The sequence below is a fragment of the Somniosus microcephalus genome, chromosome 7, assembly GCF_052327205.1.
Source record: "Somniosus microcephalus isolate GS21.2 chromosome 7, FLI_Smic_1.0, whole genome shotgun sequence".
Classification (NCBI taxonomy): domain Eukaryota; kingdom Metazoa; phylum Chordata; class Chondrichthyes; order Squaliformes; family Somniosidae; genus Somniosus; species Somniosus microcephalus.
Genome location: NC_140993.1, coordinates 9,376,478 through 9,403,373, shown reverse-complemented (window position 1 = coordinate 9,403,373; position 26,896 = coordinate 9,376,478). Strand labels below are relative to the sequence as shown.

Here is a 26,896-nt window from a genome sequence, read left to right as displayed (position 1 = left end):
TTGGTTTTCAAATCCCTCCATGGCCTCGCGCTCCCTATCCCTGTAACCTTCTCCAGTCCTACAACCCTATGCGATCTCTACATTCCTCCAAATGTGGCCTCTTGCGCATCCCTGATTTTAATTGCTCCACCATTGATGGCCGCGCCTTCAGCTGTCAAGGCCCGAAACTCTGAAATTCCCTCCCTAAACCTCTCCACTTCTCTCTCCTCCTTTAAGATGGTCCTACCTCTTTGACCTGTCCTAATGTCTCCTTATGTGGCTCGGTGTCAAATTTTGTTTGATAATCGCTCCTGTGAAGCGCCTTGGGACATTTTACTACGTTAAAGGCGCTATATAAATACAAGTTGTTGCCATTATGAAAGTTACTCAACACTGGCCATTTGGCGCATGGAGCAGGGTGACCTGGATACACTAAGTGAAGGATTCCTCGAGTGCCAAAGCCCAATCTCTCCCGAAGAACACTTACACATTTCATCTCTCGATCCGTGAAAATTCTGGTGAGCGCGAAAACCTTCAAAGGCACAGTCAAGATGAGCACGAAGGGGAAAGCGAGAGAGGCAGCAGAGGACATGACAGCCCAGAGTACCCCCAGACAGAGGAGCTGCATAATGGTGAACAAGTGCATCCGAAGGGTCTTCACCTGAAAACGGGACAACACCGTTACACACCCACCGGGCCAAATGCACACACCCGCCCTCGCCTCACCCATCCGCCCCCCGCATTGCGCATGCCCTGCCTGCCCCCGCCTCGCGCACGCCCTGCCTGTCCCGCCTCGCCCCCCGTCCCCCGCACGCCCTGCTTGCCCCCGCCTCACCCACGCCCACCTGCCTCGCCCATCCGCCCCCCGCACGCCCTGCCTGCCCCCACCTCACCCACCTGCCTCGCCCATCCGCCCCCCACCTCGCGCACGCCCTGCCTGCCCCCACCTCACCCACGCCCACCCGCCTCGCCCATCCGCCCCCCGCCTCGCGCACGCCCTGCCTGCCCCCACCTCACCCACGCCCACCCGCCTCGCCCATCCGCCCCCCGCCTCGCGCACAGCCCTGCCTGCCCCCACCTCACCCACGCCCCCCCGCCTCGCCCATCCGCCCCCCCGCCTCGCGCATGCCCCACCTGCCCCCGCCTCGCGCATGCCCACTTGCCCCCGCCCCCACGCCTCGCGCACGCCCTACCTGTCCCGCCTCGCCCATCCGCCCCCCGCACGCCCTGCCTGCCTCGCGCATGCCCACTTGCCCCCCGCCCCCACCCATCCGGATCGCCCCCCAGCCTCGTGCATGCCCTGCCTGCCCCTGCTTCACCCACGCCCACCCGCCCCCCGCCTCACCCATCCGCCCCCCTGCATCGCGCACGCCCAGCCGCATGCCCCGCCCGCGCCTCGCGTACGCCCACCCTTATGCCTCGCCTGCCCCCGCGCACACCCGCCTGCCCATCCCCCGCCCCGCGCCCGCCGCCTCGTACACAAGGTGGGTTTGACACACCTTCTGGACGTACACATGATCTGGATGGTGCTTTGAAGGCATCAGGAGCAGCTGCATGCGTTCGTACAGCTCGATGCCGTTCAGCGAAGTGACACCCATGTAGAGGAAGATCCCAAACAGCACAGCCAGTGGGATCTTTCGTAGGAGGTCGCCAATTACAATGGACAGGCCTAGAAAACAGAAGGCCCATATTGTTTACAACAAAAGGAGGTGGGAATAACGAAAGGGGAGGGAAGAAAGAAGGAAAGAAAGAAACTAATGAAAGAAATAAATTAGAAAAAGAGAAGGAAAGAATACATAGTTCTTTCAAAGGTGGTGGAAGCAGATTCAATAGTAACTTTCAAAAGAAAATTGGATAAACACTTGAAGGGGAAACATTTGCAGGGCTACGGGGAAAAAGCAGGGAGTGGGATTAATTGGAGAGCTCAAAGAGCCGGCACAGGCACGATGGGACGTATGGCCCTCCTGTGTGCTAAAAGTTTCTATGATCTAATACGGCTCAGACATTGAGAGCGAGTGGCGATGGTGAGGGTGAGGGAGAGCGAGTGGCGATGGTGAGTGAGAGGCGATGGTGAGGGTGAGGGAGAGCGAGTGGCAATGGGGAGGGTGAGGGAGGGAGAGCGAGTGGCGATGGGGAGGGAGGGAGAGTGGCGATGGGGAGGGAGGGAGAGTGGCGATGGGGAGGGTGCGAGCGGGGAGAGCGAGTGGCGATGGTGAGGGAGGGAGAGCGAGTGGCGATGGGGAGGGAGGGAGAGTGGCGATGGGGAGGGTGCGAGCGGGGAGAGCGAGTGACGATGGGGAGGGTGCGGGCGGGGAGAGCGAGTGGCGATGGGGAGGGTGTGGGCGGGGAGCGCGAGTGGCGATGGGAAGGGTGTGGGCGGGGAGCGCGAGTGGCGATGGGAAGGGTGTGGGCGGGGAGAGCGAGTGGCGATGGGAAGGGTGCGGGCGGGGAGCGCGAGGGGGAGGGTGCGGGCGGGGAGCGCGAGTGGCGATGGGGAGGGTGTGGGCGGGGAGTGTGAGTGGCGATGGGAAGGGTGTGGGCGGGGAGTGCGAGTGGCGATGGGAAGGGTGTGGGCGGGGAGAGCGAGTGGCGATGGGAAGGGTGCGGGCGGGGAGCGCGAGGGGGAGGGTGCGGGCGGGGGCGCGAGTGGCGATGGGGAGGGTGCGGGCGGGGAGTGCGAGTGGCGATGGGAAGGGTGCGGGCGGGGAGAGCGAGTGGCGATGGGAAGGGTGCGGGCGGGGAGAGCGAGTGGCGATGAGGAGGGTGTGGGCGGGGAGCGCGAGTGGCGATGGGAAGGGTGTGGGCGGGGAGAGCGAGGGGGAGGGTGCGGGCGGGGAGCGCGAGTGGCAATGGGAAGGGTGCGGGCGGGGAGCGTGAGTGGCGATGGGGAGGGTGCGGGCGGGGAGAGCGAGTGGCGATGGGAAGGGTGTGGGCGGGGAGCGCGAGTGGCGATGAGGAGGGTGCGGGCGGGGAGAGCGAATGGCGATGAGGAGGGTGCGGGCGGGAAGCACGAGTGGCGATGGGGAGGGTGCGGGCGGGGAGAGCGAGTGGCAATCGGGAGGGTGCGGGCGGGGAGAGCGAGTGGCGATGGGGAGGGTGCGGGCGGGGAGCGCGAGTGGCGATGGGGAGGGTGCGGGCGGGGAGAGCGAGTGGCGATGGGGAGGGTGCGGGCGGGGAGAGCGAGTGGCGATGGGGAGGGTGCGGGCGGGGAGAGCGAGTGGCGATGGGGAGGGTGCGGGCGGGGAGCGCGAGTGGCGATGGGGAGGGTGCGGGCGGGGAGAGCGAGTGGCCATGGGGAGGGTGAGGGCGGGGAGCGCGAGTGGCGATGGGGAGGGTGCGGGCGGGGAGAGCGAGTGGCGATGGGGAGGGTGCGGGCGGGGAGCGCGAGTGGCGATGGGGAGGGTGCGGGCGGGGAGAGCGAGTGGCGATGGGGAGGGTGAGGGCGGGGAGCGCGAGTGGCGATGGGGAGGGTGCGGGCGGGGAGAGCGAGTGGCGATGGGGAGGGTGCGGGCGGGGAGAGCGAGTGGCGATGGGGAGGGTGCGGGCGGGGAGAGCGAGTGGCGATGGGGAGGGTGCGGGCGGGGAGAGCGAGTGGCGATGGGGAGGGTGCGGGCGGGGAGCGCGAGTGGCGATGGGGAGGGTGCGGGCGGGGAGCGCGAGTGGCGATGGGGAGGGTGCGGGCGGGGAGAGCGAGTGGCGATGGGGAGGGTGCGGGCGGGGAGAGCGAGTGGCGATGGGGAGGGTGCGGGCGGGGAGAGCGAGTGGCGATGGGGAGGGTGCGGGCGGGGAGAGCGAGTGGCGATGGGGAGGGTGCGGGCGGGGAGCGCGAGTGGCGATGGGGAGGGTGCGGGCGGGGAGCGCGAGTGGCGATGGGGAGGGTGCGGGCGGGGAGCGCGAGTGGCGATGGGGAGGGTGCGGGCGGGGAGCGCGAGTGGCGATGGGGAGGGTGCGGGCGGGGAGAGCGAGTGGCGATGGGGAGGGTGCGGGCGGGGAGAGCGAGTGGCGATGGGGAGGGTGCGGGCGGGGAGAGCGAGTGGCGATGGGGAGGGTGCGGGCGGGGAGAGCGAGTGGCGATGGGGAGGGTGCGGGCGGGGAGAGCGAGTGGCGATGGGGAGGGTGCGGGCGGGGAGAGCGAGTGGCGATGGGGAGGGTGCGGGCGGGGAGAGCGAGTGGCGATGGGGAGGGTGCGGGCGGGGAGAGCGAGTGGCGATGGGGAGGGTGCGGGCGGGGAGAGCGAGTGGCGATGGGGAGGGTGCGGGCGGGGAGCGCGAGTGGCGATGGGGAGGGTGCGGGCGGGGAGCGCGAGTGACGATGGGGAGGGTGCGGGCGGGGAGAGCGAGTGGCGATGGGGAGGGTGCAGGCGGGGAGAGCGAGTGGCGATGGGGAGGGTGCGGGCGGGGAGCGCGAGTGGCGATGGGGAGGGTGCGGGCGGGGAGAGCGAGTGGCGATGGGGAGGGTGCGGGCGGGGAGAGCGAGTGGCGATGGGGAGGGTGCGGGCGGGGGAGCGCGAGTGGCGATGGGGAGGGTGCGGGCGGGGAGCGCGAGTGGCGATGGGGAGGGTGCGGGCGGGGAGAGCGAGTGGCGATGGGGAGGGTGCGGGCGGGGAGGGCGAGTGGCGATGGGGAGGGTGCGGGCGGGGAGAGCGAGTGGCGATGGGGAGGGTGCGGGCGGGGAGAGGGAGTGGCGATGGGGAGGGTGCGGGCGGGGAGCGCGAGTGGCGATGGGGAGGGTGCGGGCGGGGAGCGCGAGTGGCGATGGGGAGGGTGCGGGCGGGGAGCGCGAGTGGCGATGTTCACTTACCCACCAGGACTCCTACCACCAGCCCGGTTACCCGCTGCTCCTTGACTTCCTGGATCTTGGGCTTGTCACCGGGAGCCACGGACTTGCTCATGACAGTCAGTGCGTTTGCGTGGGTGACGCTTCTGACAGTGGCACCAGCGAGCCAGGGCAAGCCGAACACGCCTGCCACGCCCCCCGACGCCACGATGATCAGTAGGTCCAAGTGGAATCCGGAGCCTTTGGTCAACATCCTCTCCTTCTTACTGATTATCAATCTGCAGGGATTGGGGGGGATTGAGTTAGGTCACCGTCAAACTACCTGGAGCAGCTGAGAGCATCGCACCAGCCGGTCACATAATAGTGCAGCACAGACCCCCCCCAGTCACTATATCACAGCACAGACGCCCCCCAGTCACTATATCACAGCACAGACCGCCCCAGTCACTATCGCAACACAGACGACCCCCCCAGTCACTGTATCACAGACCCTCCCAGTCACTGTATCACAGACCCCCCCAGTCACTGTATCACAGACCCCCCCAGTCACTGTATCACAGCACAGACCCCCCAAGTCACTGTATCACAGACCCTCCCAGTCACTGTATCACAGACCCCCCCAGTCACTGTATCACAGACCCCCCCAGTCACTGTATCACAGCACAGACCCCCCAGTCACTGTATCACAGACCCCCCCCAGTCACTGTATCACAGACCTCCCCAGTCACTGTATCACAGACCCCCCAAGTCACTGTATCACAGCACAGACCCCCCAAGTCACTGTATCACAGACCCCCCCAGTCACTGTATCACAGACCCCCCCAGTCACTGTATCACAGACCCCCCCCCAGTCACTGTATCACAGACCCCCCCAGTCACTGTATCACAGCACAGACCCCCAAGTCACTGTATCAGACCCCCCCAGTCACTGTATCACAGACCCCCCCAGTCACTGTATCACAGACCCCCCCCAGTCACTGTATCACAGACCCCCCAGTCACTGTATCACAGACCCCCCAGTCACTGTATCACAGCACAGACCCCCCCAGTCACTGTATCACAGACCCCCCCAGTCACTGTATCACAGACCCCCCCAGTCACTGTATCACAGCACAGACCCCCAAGTCACTGTATCACAGCACAGACCCCCAAGTCACTGTATCACAGACCCCCCAGTCACTGTATCACAGACCCTCCCAGTCACTGTATCACAGGCCCCCCCAGTCACTGTATCACAGACCCCCCAGTCACTGTATCACAGACCCCCCAGTCACTGTATCACAGACCCTCCCAGTCACTGTATCACAGACCCCCCCAGTCACTGTATCACAGACCCTCCCAGTCACTGTATCACAGACCCTCCCAGTCACTGTATCACAGACCCTCCCAGTCACTGTATCACAGACCCCCCCAGTCACTGTATCACAGACCCCCCCAGTCACTGTATCACAGACCCCCCCAGTCACTGTATCACAGACCCCCCCAGTCACTGTATCACAGACCCTCCCAGTCACTGTATCACAGACCCTCCCAGTCACTGTATCACAGACCCCCCCAGTCACTGTATCACAGACCCTCCCAGTCACTGTATCACAGACCCTCCCAGTCACTGTATCACAGACCCTCCCAGTCACTGTATCACAGACCCTCCCAGTCACTGTATCACAGACCCCCCCAGTCACTGTATCACAGACCCCCCCAGTCACTGTATCACAGACCCCCCCAGTCACTGTATCACAGGCCCCCCCCAGTCACTGTATCACAGACCCCCCCAGTCACTGTATCACAGCACAGAACCCCCAAGTCACCGTATCACAGACCCCCCAGTCACTATATCACAGCACAGACCCCCCCCCCAGTCACTGTATCACAGCACAGACCCCACCACCCCCACCCCGAGTCACTATATCACATCAGAAACCACTAACACGTGTACAGTTGCTAATTTACTGACACGATGATCTTTCCGCCATGACCTGAGCAGGAGACACTTGGAGCCAGGCCGTTCGCAACCCGCCTACCCAGCTTTATTCAGTTTAAATGTGCAGTGCAGTCCAAGGGCCGGAAATGATCCCTTGGTTTGTCCCCACTTGCCTCGGCTCTCCCGAAGCCCAGTGTGAACTCATAGGATCGTCTGTTAAAGTGGTCTTACAGAACGGGGGCTCAGAACAACAATGTGGGAGAGCAGCACAGAGAGCGAGTCTGCCCTTGCTCTGTCGCAACCGATATAGAGAGGAACAGAGCCCGACGTCTCTGCTCTTCTCTCAATCCTCTGTAAGGGGGCAGTGTGGAATCAGCTTGGGGCAGTCCCTATCCATTGGGCTGAAGATCAGACTGTAAACCCATCGTAACTCAGCTCAAAATGGTCATCACAAAGGACTCACGTGGTGATCATGGTCTCCATGAAGATGAGGATGAAGACCAGGATAGCGGGAATCACACAGGCGAACATCATCCAAATGGGGAAATCCCCATTCTTCCCCAGAGGATTAATGATCCAACCTCGCTTCTCCGGGGAGGTGACAGACAGACCCGTCGGAACGGACAGTTTCTGAAAGAAAGACACAGGCAGTTGTGAGGGACTCCTATCATATCAACACATAACTCAATACTCAGGAGTGATGGGCAGCTAACAGTCATCTCTCTGGGCACTGCAGGTCACTGTCCCATCAAACACTCCCAGGGCAGGTACAGCATGGGTTAGATACAGAGTAAAGCTCCCTCTACACTGTCCCATCAAACACTCCCAGGGCAGGTACAGCATGGGTTAGATACAGAGTAAAGCTCCCTCTACACTGTCCCATCAAACACTCCCAGGGCAGGTACAGCATGGGTTAGATACAGAGTAAAGCTCCCTCTACACTGTCCCCATCAAACACTCCCAGGGTAGGTACAGCACGGGTTAGATACAGAGTAAAGCTCCCTCTACACTGTCCCATCAAACACTCCCAGGGCAGGTACAGCACGGGTTAGATACAGAGTAAAGCTCCCTCTACACTGTCCCATCAAACACTCCCAGGGCAGGTACAGCACGGGTTAGATACAGAGTAAAGCTCCCTCTACACTGCCCCATCAAACATTCCCAGGGCAGGTACAGCACGGGTTAGAGACAGAGTAAAGCTCCCTCTACACTGTCCCATCAAACACTCCCGGGGCAGGTACAGCACAGGTTAGATACAGAGTAAAGCTCCCTCTACACTGTCCCATCAAACACTCCCAGGGCAGGTACAGCACGGGTTAGAGACAGAGTAAAGCTCCCTCTACACTGTCCCATCAAACACTCCCAGGGCAGGTACAGCACGGGTTAGATGCAGAGTAAAGCTCCCTCTACACTGTCCCATCAAACACTCCCAGGGCAGGTACAGCACGGGTTAGATACAGAGTAAAGCTCCCTCTACACTGTCCAATCAAACACTCCCAGGGCAGGTACAGCATGGGTTAGATACAGAGTAAAGCTCCTTCTACACTGTCCCATCAAACACTCCCAGGGCAGGTACAGCGCGGGTTAGATACAGAGTAAAGCTCCCTCTACACTGTCCCATCAAACACTCCCAGGGCAGGTACAGCATGGGTTAGATACAGAGTAAAGCACCCTCTACACTGTCCCATCAAACACTCCCAGGGCAGGTACAGCATGGGTTAGATAGAGTAAAGCTCATTCTACACTGTCCCATCAAACACTCCCAGGGCAGGTACAGCATGGGTTAGATACAGAGTAAAGCTCCCTCTACACTGTCCCATCAAACACTCCCAGGGCAGGTACAGCACGGGTTAGATACAGAGTAAAACTCCCTCTACACTGTCCCTTCAAACAGAGAAGGGAGCTGGTGTTCAGGTGCTGGATTCCCGAGAGCAGAATTTGTGGCCCACAGGTTGGGCATTATACTCGACCTTACCCCAATCGCATCCTCAGAGGTGGTCCCTCCATTGCCCCAGTGGGACATTTCCCCTCACCAACCATCCTGTGGCCTCTCTGAGTGAGGGTGCCAGTTTCGTGCTGGATTAAGAGCAACAGCTGGGAACCTGGTTGACTAGCTATTGTGAAGTCCAATCTCTGAGAGAGTCAATGTGTTGTTGAAAGGAAAAATGACAGCAGGGTGTCCGAGGAAGAAAAGCCCCATCGAGCTGTGTAAAATATTAAACAGGAGCAGTCTCAGGACTCCAAGTCATCCAGAAACACAGCTACCAGCGTAATATAGACCAACATCTGGAGTTGGCGTCAATCTGGCACCAGTTCTGACAGACACTGAGCACTTCCAATGGTTTATTGGGTAAAGGGTCACCTTATGTACTGAGCCGGACTGCGGCTAAAGAGAGACAATTCTGAGTTCCCACTGCGATAAGAAACTCTCTGCCAACAGGATCGGGTGCTTCCTATTGGAGGGGCCAGTGGCAGTGGTGGGTGGGTCAGGGTGTGGACATTAGACGAGGACAGGGTGGGCTCAGTTGTCACAACCCATTCCTTGTCGAACAGTCCACCAACACTAACTGTTGTCTCACGGTTGATGAATACCTGAAAGGGTGGTGGTGGTGGAAGCAGATTCAACAATAACCTTCGAAAGAGAACTGGATAAATACTTGAAAGGGAAAAAATTGCAGGGCTGTGGGGGAAAGTGCAGGGAGGGAGTGGGACTAATTGGAGAGCTCTTTCAAAGAGCCGGCACAGGCACGATGGGCTGAACAGCCTCCTTCTGTGCTGTAAGGTTCTATGAATGGCCACCTGAGTATGAGACGAGGTCCCAGAGAGCATCTGGTGCTGCCGAGGGAGGATGGGGGGGGAGCGGGGGGATAATTGGGGAAAAATGAAGACTGTAAAGGGGGCCTGCAGAGTTAGCCTCTCACCTGGGTGAACGTCTCCTGGATGGAATAGTCAACTAGAACCATGATGAGGATAGCTATCGGAACACCAAAATCTCCGATCACTCGGCGAATCTGCAACACAGACAAAGTGCTGTTAACCTTTTGAAAATACTTCTAAATGTTAGATAAAAGTTATTCTTTTGTTACAGCCTGCTTCACGCTCTACAGCGCCCACACACTCTGCGACCAGCTCTGTGACTAAGAGCAAAGAGCTGGTCCTTCATCAATTTCCTTAGCCTGGTGCATCGAACCTGTTAGCTTATTGGGAGCTATATCATTCTCACTTCTTGTCAGTTTTGCACTGCATATCCTCTGGGGTTCAGTGTCATTGGTCACTCCTGTAAGCGATCCTGTGTCCTATACAATCTGGAATGCACCTCAGTTGGTGGCATGCTTACCTCTGAGTCGGAAAGTCATGGGTTCAAGTTCCACTCCAGAGACTTGAGCACAGATTCCAGGCTCACAGTCCAGTGCAGTACTGAGGGAGTGCTACACCGTCGGCGGTGCATTCTTTCAGATTAGATGTTAAACCGAGGTCCCGCCTGCCCTCTCAGGTGGATGTAAAAGATCCCGTGGCTCTTTTTGAAGAGGAGCAAGGGAGTTCTCCCAGTGTCCTGGCTAATATTTGGCCGGAAACAGATTATCTGGTCATTTATCTCATTACTGTTTGTACGAACTTGCTGTGCACAAATTGGCTGCCATGATTCCTACATTACAACAGTGGCTACTCTTCAAAAGTAGTTTACTGAATGTGAAGCACATTGGGTCATATTTGGGTTGTGAAAGGCGCATTACAAATGCAATTTCTTTCACTCGGATTGTAACAGAGAATCAATACTCTGTACACCAACACAGCACATGTCTCCCTTTACAACAGCGCCCCATTGAGTTGGGGAGTACAGCCTCAAACCAACAGTTGGTTTATTTGATGTAAAGTAGGTACAAGAACAGTATAGAGCTTTCACAGTGAGGGCACTCAGTTGCCTATACTTCTCGCTATTGGAAAAAATAACAATGCCGCCATACAATCTTGCGAGGCAAATCCACTTTCTAGCTAAATTATTCCAAAGCTAGCTCTACACTTCCAGTTTCTGTTGGTGGATTCAGTGTGCTGTGTGTAGAAACATAGAAGATAGGAGCAGGAGTAGGCCATTAGGCCCCGCGAGCCTGCTCCACCATTTTATGAGATCATGGCTGATCATCCAAATTCAGTACCCGGTCCCTGCCTTCTCCCCATATCCCTTCATCCCTTCAGCCTTAAGAAATATATCCAACTCCTTCTTGAATATATTTAATGAATTGGACTCAACTGCCTTCTGTGGTAGGTTCACCACTCTCTGGGTAAAGAAATTCCTCCTCATCTCTGTCCTAAATTGGGGTTCTGGACTCCCCCGCCATCGGGAACATCCGTCCTGCATCTAGTCTGTCTAGTCCTGATAGAATTTTATAAGTTTCAATGAGATCCCCTCTCATTCTTCTAAACTCCAGCGAATATAAGCCCAATCGACCCAATCTCTCCTCATACGTCATTCTTGCCATCCCAGGTATCAGTCTGGTGAATCTTCGCTGCACTCCCTCCATGGCAAGAACATCCTTCCTCAGATAAGGTGACCAAAACTGTGCACTCAAGGTGTGGTCTTGCTAAGGCCCTTTACAACTGCAGCAAGACATCCTTGCTCCTGTACTTGAATCCTCTCGCTATGAAGGCCAACATACCATTTGCCTTCTTAACCGCCTGCTGCACCTGCATGCTTGCCTTCAGCGACTGGTGCACAAGGACACCCAGGTCTCGTTGCACTTCCCCTTCTCCCAATCTATGGCCGTTCAGATAATAATCTGCCTTCCTGTTTTTGCCACCAAAGTGGATAACCTCGCATTTATCCACATTATACTGCATCTGTCATGTATCTGCCCAATCACCCAACCTGTCCAAATCATACTGGAGTTTCTCTGCATCCTCCTCACAGCACACACGCCCACCCAGCTTTGTCTCGTCTGCAAACTTGGGGATATTACATCTAGTTCCCTTGTCTAGATCATTAATATATATTGTGAATAACTGGGGTCCTAGCACCGATCCCTGCGGTACCCCACTAGACACTGCCTGCCACTCGGAAAAAGACCCGTTTATTCCAACTCTTTGCTTCCTGTCTGCCAATCAGTTCTCTATCCAAGTCAGTACCTTGCCCCCAATCCCATGTGCTTTAACTTTACAAGCTAATCTCTTATGCGGGACCTTATCGAAAGCCTTCTGAAAGTCCAAATACACCACATCCACTGGTTCTCCCTTATCTATTTTACCAGTTACATCCTCAAAAAATTCCAGTAGATTAGTCAAGCATGATTTACCTTTTGTAAATCCATGTTGACTTTGTCCGATCCTGTCACTGTTTTCCAAGTGCTCTGCTATTACATCTTTTATAATGGACTCTAGCATTTTCCCCACTACCGATGTCAGGCTTTTTTCTTAATTCCCTGTTTTCTCTCTACCACCTTTTTTAAATAGTGGGATTACATTAGCTACCCTCCAATCCATGGGAACTGTTCCAGAGTCTATAGAATTTTGGAAGATGACCAGATAAAATGCATCTACTATTTCTAGGGCCACTTCCTTAAGTACCCTGGGATGTAGATTATCAGGCCCAGGGGATTTATCGGCCTTCAATCCCATCAATTTCCCTAACACCATTTCCCTACAAATACTGATTTCACTCAGTTCCTCCCTCTCATTAGACCCTGTGTTCCCCAAAATCTCTGGGAGGTTATTTGTGTCCTCCTTTGTGAAGACAGAACCAAAGTATGTATTTAATTGGTTTGCCATTTCTTTGTTCATTATAAATTTCCCTGATTCTGACTGCAAGGGACCTACGCTTGACTTCACCAATCTTTTTCTGTTCACATATCTATAGAAGCTTTTACAGTCAGTTTTTATGTTCCCAGCAAGCTTACTCTCAGACTGTATTTCCCCCCTCTTAATTAATCCCTTTGTCCTCCTTTGCTGAATCCTAAACTGCTCCCAATCCTCAGGTTTGCTGCTTTTTCTGGTCTATTTATATGTCCTCTCCTTGGATCTTATGCTATCCCTAATTTCCCTTGTTAGCCACGGTTGAGTCACCTGTTTTGTTTTATTTTTATGACAAACAGGGATGAACAAATTCTGTAGTTCATCCATGCGAAATGTAAATGTTTGCCATTGCCTATCCACCGTCAACCCTTTAAGTAACATTCCCCAATCCATCCTAGCCAACTCACGCCTCATACCATCGTAGTTTCCTTTATTTAAATTCAGGACCTGAGTCTCTGAGTCAAATACTTCACTCTCCATCTTAATGAAGAATTCTATCATATTATGATCGCTCCGCCCCAAGGGGCCTCGCACAACAAGATTACTAATGAATCCTTTCTCATTACCTAATACCCGGTCTAAGATGGCCTGATCTCTAGTTGGTTCCTCGACATATTGGTCCAGGAAACCATCCCGTATATACTCCAGGAATTCCTCCTCCACAGTATTGTTACTAATTTGGTTAGCCCAATCTATATGTAGATTAAAGTCACCCATGATAACTGCTGTGCCCTTATTGCACGCGTCTCTAATTTCCCGTTTAATGCCATCCCCCACCTCAGCATTACTGTTTGGGGGTCTGTATACAACTCCCACTAACGTTTTCTGCCCCTTGGTATTTCTCAGCTCTACCCATACAGATTCCACATCATCAGAGCTAACATCCTTCCTTACTATTGTGTTAATCTCCTCTTTAACCAGCAATGCTACCCCACCTCCTTTTCCTTTTTGCCTGTCTTTCCTGAATATTGAATACCCCTGGATGTTGAGTTCCCAGCCCTGGTCACCCTGGAGCCAGGTTTCTGTAATCCCAATCATATCATATCCGTTTACATCTATTTGCGCAGCTAATTCATCCACCTTATTACGAATGCTCCTCGCATTAAGACACAAAGCCTTCAGGCTTGTTTTTTTTAACACTCTTAGACCTTTGTGTGTTGTGTGTGTGTGTGTTGTGTGTGGGGAGACAGAGGGAGAGAGAGAGAGAGAGAGAGGAAGGAGAGGTGAAGAGATTAAGATTTAAACCTGAGATTAGGGAGGGTGAGGGGGTTGTGGGAGGGAGAGAGAGAGAAAGAAATAGAGAAGTTGAGAGAGAGGGAGGAGCGGTGGAAAGAGAGAGACTGATTGTTATATGAGATTAGGGATGGGGTGGGGGGGGGCGGAGAGAGAAAGATTGATTGATTGATTGATATTTCTCCAACAAGAGAGTCTAACCACCGCCCCTTGACATTCAATGGCATTACCATTGTCGAATCCCCCACCATCAACATCCTGGGGGTCACCACTGACCAGAAACTTAACTGGACCAGCCACATAAATACTGTGGCAACAAGAGCAGGTCAGAGGCTGGGTATTCTGCGGTGAGTGTCTCACCTCCTGACTCCCCAAAGCCTTTCCATCATCTACAAGGCACAAGTCAGGAGTGTGATGGAATACTCTCCACTTGCCTGGATGAGTGCAGCTCCAACAACACTCAAGAAGCTCGACACCATCCAGGACAAAGCAGCCTGCTTGATTGGCACCCCATCCACCACCTTAAACATTCACTCCCTCCACCACCGGCGCACTGTGGCTGCAGTGTGTACCATCTACAAGATGCACTGCAGCAACTCGCCAAGGCTTCTTCGGCAGCACCTCCCAAACCTGTGACCACTACCACCTAGAAGGACAAGGGCTGTTGAGGCGAGAGGTGGTCAATTGGAAATGACTAAACTGAAATTGATAGATTTTACAAAAGCAAAATACTGCGGATGCTGGAAATCTGTAATAAAAACAGAAAATGCTGGGAAGACTCAGCAGGTCAGGCAGCATCTGTGGAGAGAGAAACAGAGTTAACGTTTCAGGTTGATGACCCTTCGTCAGAACTGGGGATTTTGATAGATTTTAGTTTGGAAAGGGTATTAAGGGTTACGGAACAAAGGTGGGTAGATGGAGATAAGATACAGATCAGCCATGATCGAAATGAATGGCAGAACAGGCTCGAGGGGCTGAATGGCCTCCTCCTGTTCCTAACATGGAAAAGACACAAAAGCCATCAGCTTAAAGGAAAACAAAGAAACACAATAGAGTGAAGAATTTCTCTCAGGCCCTCACCAGCGACACTTACTCTCCCGGGGAAGAAACGGCTGTTTTTAAACTTTCGCAAGAAGAAGGCGATGAAGAAGGTGCCAGCCATCAGGACCAGGGACAGCAGCGCCGTGTTGGGCTCCCCCTTCGGTCCCACGCTCTTATCGCTCGTCTGTCCGGCAGTACTGTTGGTTGTGTTTTGGAAGGCGATGAATGGGACGGTCACATTCTCTGTAACGTTGGCACAGCCACGGAGAGGATGGTCCCTGAAAATCTGTTAAAAAACAAGCAAGGGTCTCTCAGATCGAACGTCACAACTCACCTCACACGAACTCCCCCTCACTTCCCAAAAACCCAACCCTGCCTAACCTCTGAACACCTTACTCTGGGGATCGGGCGGGGGTATGCGTGCGTTACTCCAGGGTTACTTGTGTGTGTGTGTGGGGGGGGCGGGACATGATCCAGAGTCTGGAGGACAGTGTGTGATCCAGGGGGATATGTTACTCCAACGCACAATTGTAGAGTACATTATTACTCAATGTCTGGGTAGAGGGGATTGTTACTCAGGGCCTTGGTGGAATGCATTTTATTCCCAGGTGTTGAGACTACAGAACCCAGGGTAGGGGTTTGTTACTCCAGGAGTCGGTGTGTTCGGGGTTTGTTACTCCAGGAGTCGGTGTGTTCAGGGTCTGTTACTCCAGGAGTGGGTGTGTTCGGGGTTTGTTACTCCAGGAGTCGGTGTGTTCGGGGTTTGTTACTCCAGGAGTCGGTGTGTTCGGGGTTTATTACTCCAGGAGTCGGTGTGTTCGGGGTTTGTTACTCCAGGAGTCGGTGTGTTCGGGGTTTGTTACTCCAGGAGTCAGTGTGTTCGGGGTTTGATACTCCAGGAGTCGGTGTGTTCGGGGTTCGTTACTCCAGGAGTCGGTGTGTTCGGGGTTTGTTACTCCAGGAGTCGGTGTGTTCGGGGTTCGTTACTCCAGGAGTCGGTGTGTTCGGGGTTTGTTACTCCAGGAGTCGGTGTGTTCAGGGTCTGTTACTCCAGGAGTTGGTGTGTTCGGGGTTTGTTACTCCAGGAGTCGGTGTGTTCGGGGTTTGTTGCTCCAGGAGTCGGTGTGTTCGGGGTTTGTTACTCCAGGAGTCGGTGTGTTCGGGGTTTATTACTCCAGGAGTCGGTGTGTTCGGGGTTTGTTACTCCAGGAGTCGGTGTGTTCGGGGTTCGTTACTCCAGGAGTCGGTGTGTTCGGGGTTTGTTACTCCAGGAGTCGGTGTGTTCAGGGTCTGTTACTCCAGGAGTTGGTGTGTTCGGGGTTTGTTACTCCAGGAGTCGGTGTGTTCGGGGTTTGTTGCTCCAGGAGTCGGTGTGTTCGGGGTTTGTTACTCCAGGAGTCGGTGTGTTCGGGGTTTATTACTCCAGGAGTCGGTGTGTTCGGGGTTGGTTACTCCAGGAGTCGGTGTGTTCGGGGTTTGTTACTCCAGGAGTTGGTGTGTTCGGGGTTTGTTACTCCAGGAGTCAGTGTGTTCGGGGTTTGTTACTCCAGGAGTCGGTGTGTTCGGGGTTCGTTACTCCAGGAGTCGGTGTGTTCGGGGTTCGTTACTCCAGGAGTCGGTGTGTTCGGGGTTCGTTACTCCAGGAGTCGGTGTGTTCGGGGTTTGTTACTCCAGGAGTCGGTGTGTTCGGGGTTTGTTACTCCAGGAGTCGGTGTGTTCGGGGTTTGTTACTCCAGGAGTTCGTACATTCCAAGGTTTGTTACTCCAGGAGTCGGTGTGTTTGGGGTTTGTTACTCCAGGAGTCGGTGTGTTCGGGGTTTGTTACTCCAGGAGTCGGTGTGTTTGGGGTTTCTTACTCCAGGAGTCGGTGTGTTCGGGGTTTGTTACTCCAGGAGTTCGTACATTCCAAGGTTTGTTACTCCAGGAGTCGGTGTGTTACTCCAGGAGTCGGTGTGTTCGGGGTTTGTTACTCCAGGAGTCGGTGTGTTCGGGGTTTGTTACTCCAGGAGTCGGTGTGTTCGGGGTTTGTTACTCCAGGAGTCGGTGTGTTCGGGGTTTGTTACTCCAGGAGTCGGTGTGTTTGGGGTTTGTTACTCCAGGAGTCGGTGTGGAGGAGGAAGGGATACTACGCCAATGTTTGGAGGTGGGTCAGGAGGTTATTACTCCAGGTCACGGGTGTGCGGGGAAAGGATTATTACTGCAAGTTTTAGGGGAGAGGGATTATTACTCCAGGGCCCGGTCGATGTGTCTTACCGCTGCAAGCTTTACGAACGTCTCATAAATAAATATCAGCGAGATGAGTATAGCAAAGATTTCCTGGGTGAATCTGGAAATGAATCGCACCAAGAACGAGCCTTCGAACGCCACGGTCACCACCACAATGAGAATGAGCCAGAAGCCAATCCATACCCGGCCAGTCAGGTAGTCCATGTTGTTAGAGTCACAAAACTGGATGGAGCAAAGGGGATTGATTAATGGAATGAAGGAATAGGGCATAGAAGGAGAGAAATAGTTGAGAAACACTGCATGATGCCTGATTAGGTTTCACTCAAGACTGCGGAGCTCACACTGTCTCTCTCTGGTTTGCTTACACGCTCCTCTCATCTCTGAGTCAGGAGGTCATGGGATTGAGCCCCACTCCAGAGATTTGAGCATGCAATCCAGGCTGACACTCCCAGTGCAGTACTGAGGGAGCGCTGCACTGTCGGAGGGGCAGTACTGGGGGAGTGCTGCACTGTCGGAGGGGCAGTACTGAGGGAGCGCTGTACTGTTGGAGGGGCAGTACTGAGGGTGCGCCGCACTGTCGGAGGGGCAGTACTGAGGGAGCGCTGTACTGTTGGAGGGGCAGTACTGAGGGTGCGCCGCACTGTCGGAGGGGCAGTACTGAGGGAGTGCTGCACTGTCGGAGGGGCAGTACTGGGGGAGTGCTGCACTGTCGGAGGGGCAGTACTGAGGGAGCGCTGTACTGTTGGAGGGGCAGTACTGAGGGTGCGCCGCACTGTCGGAGGGGCAGTACTGAGGGAGTGCTGCACTGTCGGAGGGGCAGTACTGAGGGAGCGCTGTACTGTCTGAGGGGCAGTACTGAGGGAGTGCTGCACTGTCGGAGGGGCAGTACTGAGGGAGCGCCGCACTGTCGGGGGGGGCAGTACTGAGGGAGCGCTGCACTGTCGGAGGGGCAGTACTGAGGGAGCTCCGCACTGTCGGAGGGGCAGTACTGAGGGAGCTCCGCACTGTCGGAGGGGCAGTACTGAGGGAGCGCTGCACTGACGGAGGGGCAGTACTGAGGGAGCTCCGCATTGTCGGAGGGCCAGTGCTGGGGGAGCGCTGTACTGTCGGAGGGGCAGTACTGAGGGAGTGCCGCACTGTTGGAGGGGCAGTACTGAGGGAGTGTTGCACTGTCGGAGGGCCAGTACTGGGGGAGCGCTGCACTGTCGGTGGGGCAGTACTGAGGGAGTGCCGCACTGTCGGAGGGGCAGTACTGAGGGAGCGCTGCACTGTCGGAGGGCCAGTACTGGGGGAGCGCTGCACTGTCGGAGGGGGTGCACTGAGGGAGCGCCGCACTGTCGGAGGGGGTGCACTGAGGGAGTGCTGCACTGTCGGAGGGCCAGTACTGAGGGAGCGCCGCACTGTCGTAGGATCAGTACTGAGGGATCGTTGCACTGTCGGAGGGGCAGTACTGAGGGATCGTTGCACTGTTGGAGGGGCAGTACTGAGGGAGCGCTGCACTGTCGGAGGGGCAGTGCTGAGGGAGTGCTGCACTGTCGGAGGGGCAGTACTGAGGGGGCGCTGCACTGTCGGAGGGCCAGTACTGAAGGAGCGCCGCACTGTCGTAGGGTCAGTACTGAGGGATCGTTGCACTGTCGGAGGGGCAGTACTGAGGGATTGTTGCACTGTCGGAGGGGCAGTATTGAGGGAGCGCTGCACTGTCGGAGGGGCAGTGCTGAGGGAATGCTGCACTATCGGAGGGGCAGTGCTGAGGGAATGCTGCACTGTCGGAGGGGCAGTACTGAGGGAGCGCTGCATTGTCAGAGGGGCAGTACTGAGGGAGCGTTGCACTGTCGGTGGTGCAGTCTTTCGGATATGAGGTTAAATTAAGGGATGTAAAAGACCAAATGACATTAGTTGAAGAATGGCACCTCCGACAATGCTGCACTCCCTGTAATGTTGGCCTAGATTATTAGGTCAGGTCTTACCACTGAGTCAAACTGACAAGATTTGAGAGAGATCAACAGGATGGAAAGATCTGGTTTCAGCGCAACACATCTGCCCAAGTAGATCTGAGCCTGAGTCACACTCACCTTAAAGAAAGCTTCTTCGAAGACAAGCAATGGACCAGAAAATCCGACGATCAGCAATGGTTGAGCCCCCAAGAAACCAAAGATAAGCATTTGTATGGCTGTTGAAATGATGAGCTCGGAAACACCGATCAAACCCATGGTCTTCTCCCCTGAAGCACAACGATAAGATATTATTGACTGGAAAACCAATAAGCACCCACCCTGGGGTAAATATTACACAGCAAACCCATAATCATCTACCTTTGGATGACTATTACACAGCAAGCCCCCTGCTACACATCATAAAAACATAAGAACGTAAGAATTAGGAGCAGGAGAAGGCCATACAGCCCCTCGAGCCTGCACCGTCATTCAATAAGATCATGGCTGATCGACCTCAACTCCACTTTCCCGCCCGATCCCTTGATTCCCCTAGAGTCCAAAAATCTATCGATCTCAGCCTTGAATACAGTCAATGATTCAGCATCCACATTGGGGCAGAGAATTCCAAAGATTCACAACCCTCGTAGTGAAGAAATTCCTCCTCATCTCAGTCTTAAATGGCCGACCCCTTATCCTAAGACTGTGACCCCTGGTTCTAGACTCTCCAGCCAGGGGAAACAACCTCTCAGCATCTACCCTGTCAATGCCCCTCAGAATCTTGTGTTTCAATGAGATCACCTCTCATTCTTCTAAACTCCAGAGAGTATCGGCCCATTCTACACAATCTCTCATCATAGGACAACCCTCTCATCCCAGGGATCAATCTAGTGACCACCAGGGCCATTTTGAGAAGTCCAAGCAGAGGGTGAGCTGCCCTCCATCAATGGCATTGCTGCGGTCACGACGGGCCCACGCTGCTACCCGGCCCCAGCTCTCTCACCCAGGTGGCCCCACTTCATATGTGAGCCCAGGCAGCGTGTGTTGGCAGGCTGTTCAACAATGGAACCATCACAGCCGAGCCTCGTCCTGTACTCATCCAATTGCTTCAGGGACACAAGGGAGCAGCGCACAATGAGCAGAGTGAATCGGAACTCTCCTGAGCTTTTGTTGCATTCTCTAACGACAATGTAAGATTGCTGTTCACCACCCGCGCAACCCTCTCTCCACAAAACAGTAAACTGGAAGCTAGCCTATTGGCACCAACTTATTCTTTATTATTTGTTCTTGGGACTCAGGCGTCACTGGCAAGGCAATGTGTACTGCCCATCCCTCATTGCTCAGAGGCCACTGATAGTCAACCATACAGTATGGGGCTGGAGTCAGGAGAGTTCTCCCTGGTGTCCTGGGGCTAACATTCATCCCTCAACCAACATCACTAAAAACAAATTATTTGGTCATTATCACATTGCTGTTTGTGGGAGCTTGCTGTGCAATTGGCTGCCGCGTTTCCGACATTACAACAGTGGCTACACTTCAAAAGTACTTCATTGACTGTCAAATGCTTTGAGATGTCCTGAGGACATAAGAAATAGGAGCAGGAGTCGGCCATGCGGCCCCTCCAGCCTGCTCTGTCATTCAATAAGATCATGGCTGATTATCGACCTCAATTCTACTTTCCCGCACTATCCCCATATCCCTCGATACCCCTAGAGTCCAAAAATCTATCTAACTCAGCACTGAATATACTCAACGACTCATCATCCACAGCCCTCTAGGGCAGAGAATTCCAAAGATTCACAACCCTCTGAGTGAAGAAATTCCTCCTCTTCTCGGTCTTAATTGGCCGACCCCTTATCCCAAGACTGTGACCCCTGGTTCTAGACTCTCGCCCGGGGGAAACAACCTCTCAGCATCTACCCTGTCAAACCCCTTCAGAAACTTGTATGTTTCAATGAGATCACCTCTCATTCTTCTAAACGCCAGAGAGTATCGGCCCATTCTACACAATCTCTCCTCATAGGACAGCCCTCTCACCCCAGGAATCAATCTCGTGAACCTTCGTTACACCGCCTCCAAGGCAAGTATATCCTTCCTTAGATAAGGAGACCAAAACTGTGCCCAGTACTCCAGGTGTGGTCTCACCAAGGCCCTGTACAATTGGAGCAAGACTTCCTTACTCTTATACTCCAACCCCCTTGCAATAAAGGTTGTAGAAACATAGAAGATAGGAGCAGGAGTAGGCCATTCGGCCCTTCGAGCCTGCTCCGCCATTCAATGAGATCATGGCTGATCATCCAAATTCAGTACCCTGTCCCTGCCTTCTCCCCATATCCCTTGATCCCTTTAGCCTTAAGAAATATATCCAACTCTTTTTTGAATATATTTAATGAACTGGCCTCCACCGCCCTCTGTGGCAGAGAATTCCACAGGTTCACCACTCTCTGGGTGAGGAAATTCCTCCTCATTTCAGTCCTAAATGGCTTACCCCTTATCCTTAGACTATGACCCCTGGTTCTGGACTCCCCGGCCATCAGAAACATCCTTCTTGCATCTAGTCTGTCCAGGCCTGACAGAATTTTATAGGTTTCGATGAGATCCCCTCTCAATCTTCTAAACTCCAGTGCGTATAAGCCCAATCGACACAATCTCTCCTCATACGTCATTCCTGCCATCCCAGGTATCAGCCTGGTGAATCTTCGCTGCACTCCCTCCATGGCAAGAACATCCTTCCTCAGATAAGGCGAACAAAACCGCACACAATACTCAAGGTGCGGTCTCACCAAGGCCCTGTACAATTGCAGCAAGACATCCTTGTTCCTGTACTCGAACCCTCTTGCTACGAAGGCCAACATACCATTTGCGTTCTTAACCGCCTGCTGCACCTGCATGCTTACCTTCAGCGACTGGTGCACAAGAGCACCCAGGTCTCTTTCCACTTCCCCTTCTCCCAAACTATTGCCATTCAAATAATAATCTGCCTTCCTGTTTTTGCCACCAAAGTGGATAACCTCACATTTATCCACATTATAGTGCATTTGCCATGTTTCTGCCCAATCACCCAACCTGTCCAAATCGTACTGGAGTTTCACGACATCCTCCTCACAGCATACCCTCCCACCCAGCTTTGTGTCGTCTGCAAATCTGGAGATATTACATCCAATTCCCTCGTCCAGATCATTAATATATATTGTGAACAGCTGGGGTCCTAGGACCGATCCTTGCGGTGCCCCACTAGTCACTGCCTGCCACTCGGAAAACGACCCGTTTATTCCAACTCTTTGCTTTCTGTCCGCCAACTAGTTCTCTATCCAAGTCAATACCTTGCCCCCAATCCCATGTGCCTTAATTTTGCACGCTAATCGCTTGTGCGGGACCTTATCGAAAGCCTTCTGAAAGTCCAAATACACCACATCCACTGGTTCTCCCTTATCTATTTTACCAGTTACATCCTCAAAAAATTCCAGTAGATTAGTCAAGCACGATTTACCTTTTGTAAATCCATGTTGACTTTGTCCGATCCTGTCACTGCTTTCCAAGTGCTCTGCTATTACATCTTTTATAACGGACTCTAGCATTTTCCCCACTACCGATGTCAGGCTTACCGGTCTATAATTCCCCGCTTTTTCTCTACCACCTTTTTTAAATAGTGGGGTAACATTAGCTACCCTCCAATCCATGGGTACTGTTCCAGAGTCTATCGAGTTCTGGGAGATGACCAGCAATGCATCTACTATTTCTAGGGCCACTTCCTTAAGTACCCTAGGATGTAGATTATCAGGCCCAGGGGATTTATCGGCCTTCAGTCCCATCAATTTTCTTAACACCATTTCCCTACAAATACTGATTTCTTTCAGTTCCAACCTTTCATCAGACCCTATGTTCCCCGGCATCTCTGGGAGGTTATTTGTGTCCTCCTTTGTGAAGACAGAACCAAAATATGTATTTAGTTGGTCTGCCATTTCTTTGCTCCCCATTATAAATTCCCCTGATTCTGACTGCAAGGGACCTACGCTTGACTTCACCAATCTTTTTCTGTTCACATATCTATAAAAGCTTTTACAGTCAGTTTTTATGTTCCCTGAAAGCTTACTCTCATATTCTATTTTCCCCTTCTTAATTAATCCCTTTGTCCTCCTTTGTTGAATCCTAAACTGCTCCCAATCCTCAGGATTATTGCTTTTTCTGGCCAATTTATATGTCCTCTCCTTGGATCTTATGCTATCCCTAATTTCCCTTGTTAGCCACGGTTGAGTCACCATTTTTGTTTTATTTTTATGCCAAACTGGGATGAACAAATTCTGTAGCTCATCCATTCGGTCTTTGAATGTTTGCCATTGCCTATCCACCGTCAACCCTTTGAGTGACATTCCCCAATCAATCCTACCCAACTCGCGCCTCAGACCATCGTAGTTTCCTTTATTTAAATTTAGGACCCTAGTCTCTGAGTCAACTACTTCATTCTCCATCTTAATGAAGAATTCGATCATATTTTGATCGCTCCGACCCAAGGGGCCTCGTACAACAAGATTGCTAATTAATCCTTTCTCGTTACATAATACCCAGTCTAAGATGGCCTGATCTCTGGTTGGTTCCTCGACATATTGGTCCAGGAAACCATCCCGTAAACACTCCAGGAATTCCTCCTCCACAGTATTGTTACTAATTTGGTTAGCCCAATCTATATTTAGATTAAAGTCACCCATAATGACTGATGTGCCCTTATTGCACGCTTCTTTAATTTCCCTTTTAATGCTAACCCCAACCTCCGCCTTACTGTTTGGAGGTCTGTATACCACTCCCACTAACGTTTTCTGCCCCTTAGTATTTCTCAATTCTACCCATACAGATTCCACATCATCAGAGCTAATATCCTTCCTTACAATTGTGTTAATCCCTTCTTTAACCAGTAATGCTACCCCACCTCCCTTTCCTTTTTGCCTATCTTTCCTGAATATCGAATACCCCTGGATGTTGAGTTCCCAGCCTTGGCCATCCTTGAGCCACGTTTCCGTAATCCCAACCAAATCATATTCGTTTACTTCTATTTGCGCAGCCAATTCATCCACCTTATTATGAATGCTCCTCGCATTAAGACACAAAGCCTTCAGGCTTGTTTTTTTAACGCTCTTAGACCTATTAGAATTATTATTTACTGTGGCCACGTTTGATTAAACTGTTGATTTCTCTGACTGCCACTTTTGTTTTTCTCCGTCCTATCTTTTGCTTTTATCCTTGTTTCCCTTTGCTCTGTCTCCCTGCTCAGGTTCCCAACCCCCTGCCATTTTAGTTTAAACCCTCCCCCAGAGCACTAGCAAACACTCCCCCTAGGACATCGGTTCCAGCCCTGCCCAGGTGCAAACCGTCTGGTTTGAACTGGTCCCACCTCCCCCAGAACCGGTTCCAATGTCCCAGGAACTTGAATCCCTCCCCGTTGCACCATTCCTCTAGCCACGTATTCATCTGAAATATCCTTCTATTTCTACTCTGACTAGCACGTGGCACTGGTAGCAATCCTGAGATTACTACCTTTGAGGTCCTATTCTTTAATTTACCTCCTAACTCCCTATATTCCGCTTTTAGGACCTCATCCCGCTTTTTACCTATATCGTTGGTGCCTATATGTACCACGACAACTGGCTGTTCACCCTCCCCTTCCAAGATGTTCTGCAGCCGCTCTGAGAAAGGCACGATAGAAATGAAACTTCTGCTTTCTTCCAATGCCTCCAATCTGTTGCAGCTACAGGTGACCAGTGAGGAGGTCTCTTACCGAGTAACCCCCCAAACGTGATGGCTGGGGAGAGAGCAGCAAAGTAAATGAAGATGATGCCAGCCATACACTGTGCGTTCAGGCCATCCTTAAAGTCACTCAGGTACTTTGGGTACCTCCGGCGTGCGTCCCGGATCACCCCACCGAAAGGCTTCCCCGTCCGTCTCAGTGGGTCGTCCTCGGCCAGCTTCTTTGGCTTCAGGAGAGCTGCGAGGAACGAGAGGCAAAGTCACGAAAGTCGGAGTTTGGAAAATTCAATTCAAAGCAGAACACGATGGCAGTTCCCCATTCAAACCTCCTCACCCTCTCGCCACCTCCGCCCGCCTCTCGCTGGGGTATGGTTCGACAGCCCAGCCTCGGGTACCTTGCTCAATTGGCCGCTCCAGGAGCGAGCCAAGACAGCGAGCGGAGGCAGGCTATTCCTCCATGGAAGGCATCACAGGACCCCGTCCTCCCCCAATATCTACACAGGCACTCTCCAGGAGCATTCAGTGCAAGCTCACAGATGGCAAGGGCCTTGTTTACAAGTGAACGGACATTCTGGAGGGAGATGCGGCGAGGGGCGGTGATAGCCGATCCGTCGGCAGGGTCCATGGGGTCAGAGGTGGGATGGGTGAATAGGACGCAGTGGGCGAAGTGGTCCGGAAGGTCGGCGAGAGAAGAGGGCGGGCAGTTGGGGTTCCTGCTCGTAAGGAGTCAGCGACTGGTTCTTTGGAGAATGCCGAGAGAGGCACAGAGGGAAGCTGTGGGCTTATCCAAGAGGGAGTCAAGTCTGGGATGGCGGCAGGAGAGTCGGAAGGTGGTGGAGTAGTGAAGGGTCAGTGTAGGGAGACCCCAGTGAAGTACTTACAGGACCAGGATCCCACAGGAGTCAGTGTCTCAATCACTAGCAGGGGGAAAGTTGATGAGAAAATCGAATGATACGGACCCCCCGGCAGTTTCACTCAGTGGTCTAGCTGATGGATTTCATCAGTCGCTTGCCTACCTCTCTCCTCCTGACTCTTGATCTCCTTGGCCAGCACCTTGTCCTCTTTTGCCTGCCTCTTCCTCAGCATCTTGCGCTGGAACTGAGCGACGGATAGCAGCAGCTCCTCCCCAGGGACGTCGGAGGGAGGGATCACTATACTGCTGTCTAGGAACTCGTTGATTGCACCCAGCAAATCGTTCCGATCATCGGCCTGGTAAGCAGCTCGGTGGAAATTCTGTCAGACAAGAGCAGAGTGAGGCTCGCAGAAACAAATAGCGATTAAGAACATTAGAACATAAGAATTAGGAGCAGGAGTCGGCCATACGGCCCCTCAATCCTGCTCCGCCATTCAATAAGGTCATGGCTGAACATCAACCTCAACTCCACTTTCCCGGCCAATCCCCATATCCCTTGATTCCCCTAGAGTCCAAAAATCTATCGATCTCAGCCTTGAATATACTCAAAGACTCAGCATTCACAGCCCTCTGGGGTCGAGAATTCCAAAGGTTCACAACCCTCTGAGTGAAGAAATTCCTCATCTTAGTCTTAAATGGCCGACCCCTTATCCTGAGACTATGACCCCTAGTTCTAGACACTCCAACCAGGGGAAACAACCTCTCAGCATCTACCCTGTCAACCCCTTCAGAATCTTATATGTTTCAATGAGATCACCTCTCTTCTAAACTCCAGAGAGTATCGGCCCAAGCTACTCAATCTCTCCTCATAGGACAGCCCTCTCATCCCAGGACTCAATCTAGTGAACCTTCGTTGCACCGCCTCCAAGGCTTGTATGTCCTTTCTCAGATAAGGAACCAAAACTGTGCCCAGTACTCCAGGTGTGGTCTCACCAAAGCCCTGTACAATTGGAGCAGGACTTCCTTACTCTTGTACTTCAACCCCCTGCAATAAAGGCTAACATATCATTTGCCTTCCTAATTGCTTGCTGTACCTGTATGCTAACTCTCTGTGTCTCCTGTACAAGGACACCCAAATCTCCCTGAACACCAACACTTAATAGTTTCTCACCATTTAAAAAATATTCTATTCTTCCTACCATCTGCCACCTTATTGCCCACTCACTGAACCTGTCTACATTCCTTTGCAGGCTCTTTGTGTCCTCCTCACAGCTTACTTTCCCACCTAGCTTTGTATCATCAGCAAACTTGGATACACTCGGTCCCTTCATCTAGGTCATTGATATAGATTGTGAATAGCTGAGGCCCCAGCACTGATCCTTGCGGCACCCCACTAGTTACAGCCTGCCAACC

General features: G+C 53.4%; 1 protein-coding gene across 1 annotated transcript in view; it reads right to left on the bottom strand.

Moving 5' to 3' along the window:
• Positions 1–211: 211 nt before the first annotated feature.
• Positions 212–26,896, bottom strand: part of LOC147114499 (anion exchange protein 2-like) — a 39,939-nt gene continuing 13,254 nt past the window's right edge. The window contains exons 5-14 of the mRNA XM_085993929.1: positions 25,647–25,863; positions 24,662–24,868; positions 19,033–19,181; positions 16,988–17,182; positions 14,787–15,020; positions 9,598–9,687; positions 7,140–7,306; positions 4,780–5,033; positions 1,479–1,648; positions 212–640 (exon numbers count right to left, since the gene is read on the bottom strand). Of these exons, the coding sequence (XP_085850055.1) occupies positions 212–640; positions 1,479–1,648; positions 4,780–5,033; positions 7,140–7,306; positions 9,598–9,687; positions 14,787–15,020; positions 16,988–17,182; positions 19,033–19,181; positions 24,662–24,868; positions 25,647–25,863 (2,112 nt within the window). The remainder of the gene's footprint in view (positions 641–1,478; positions 1,649–4,779; positions 5,034–7,139; positions 7,307–9,597; positions 9,688–14,786; positions 15,021–16,987; positions 17,183–19,032; positions 19,182–24,661; positions 24,869–25,646; positions 25,864–26,896) is intronic.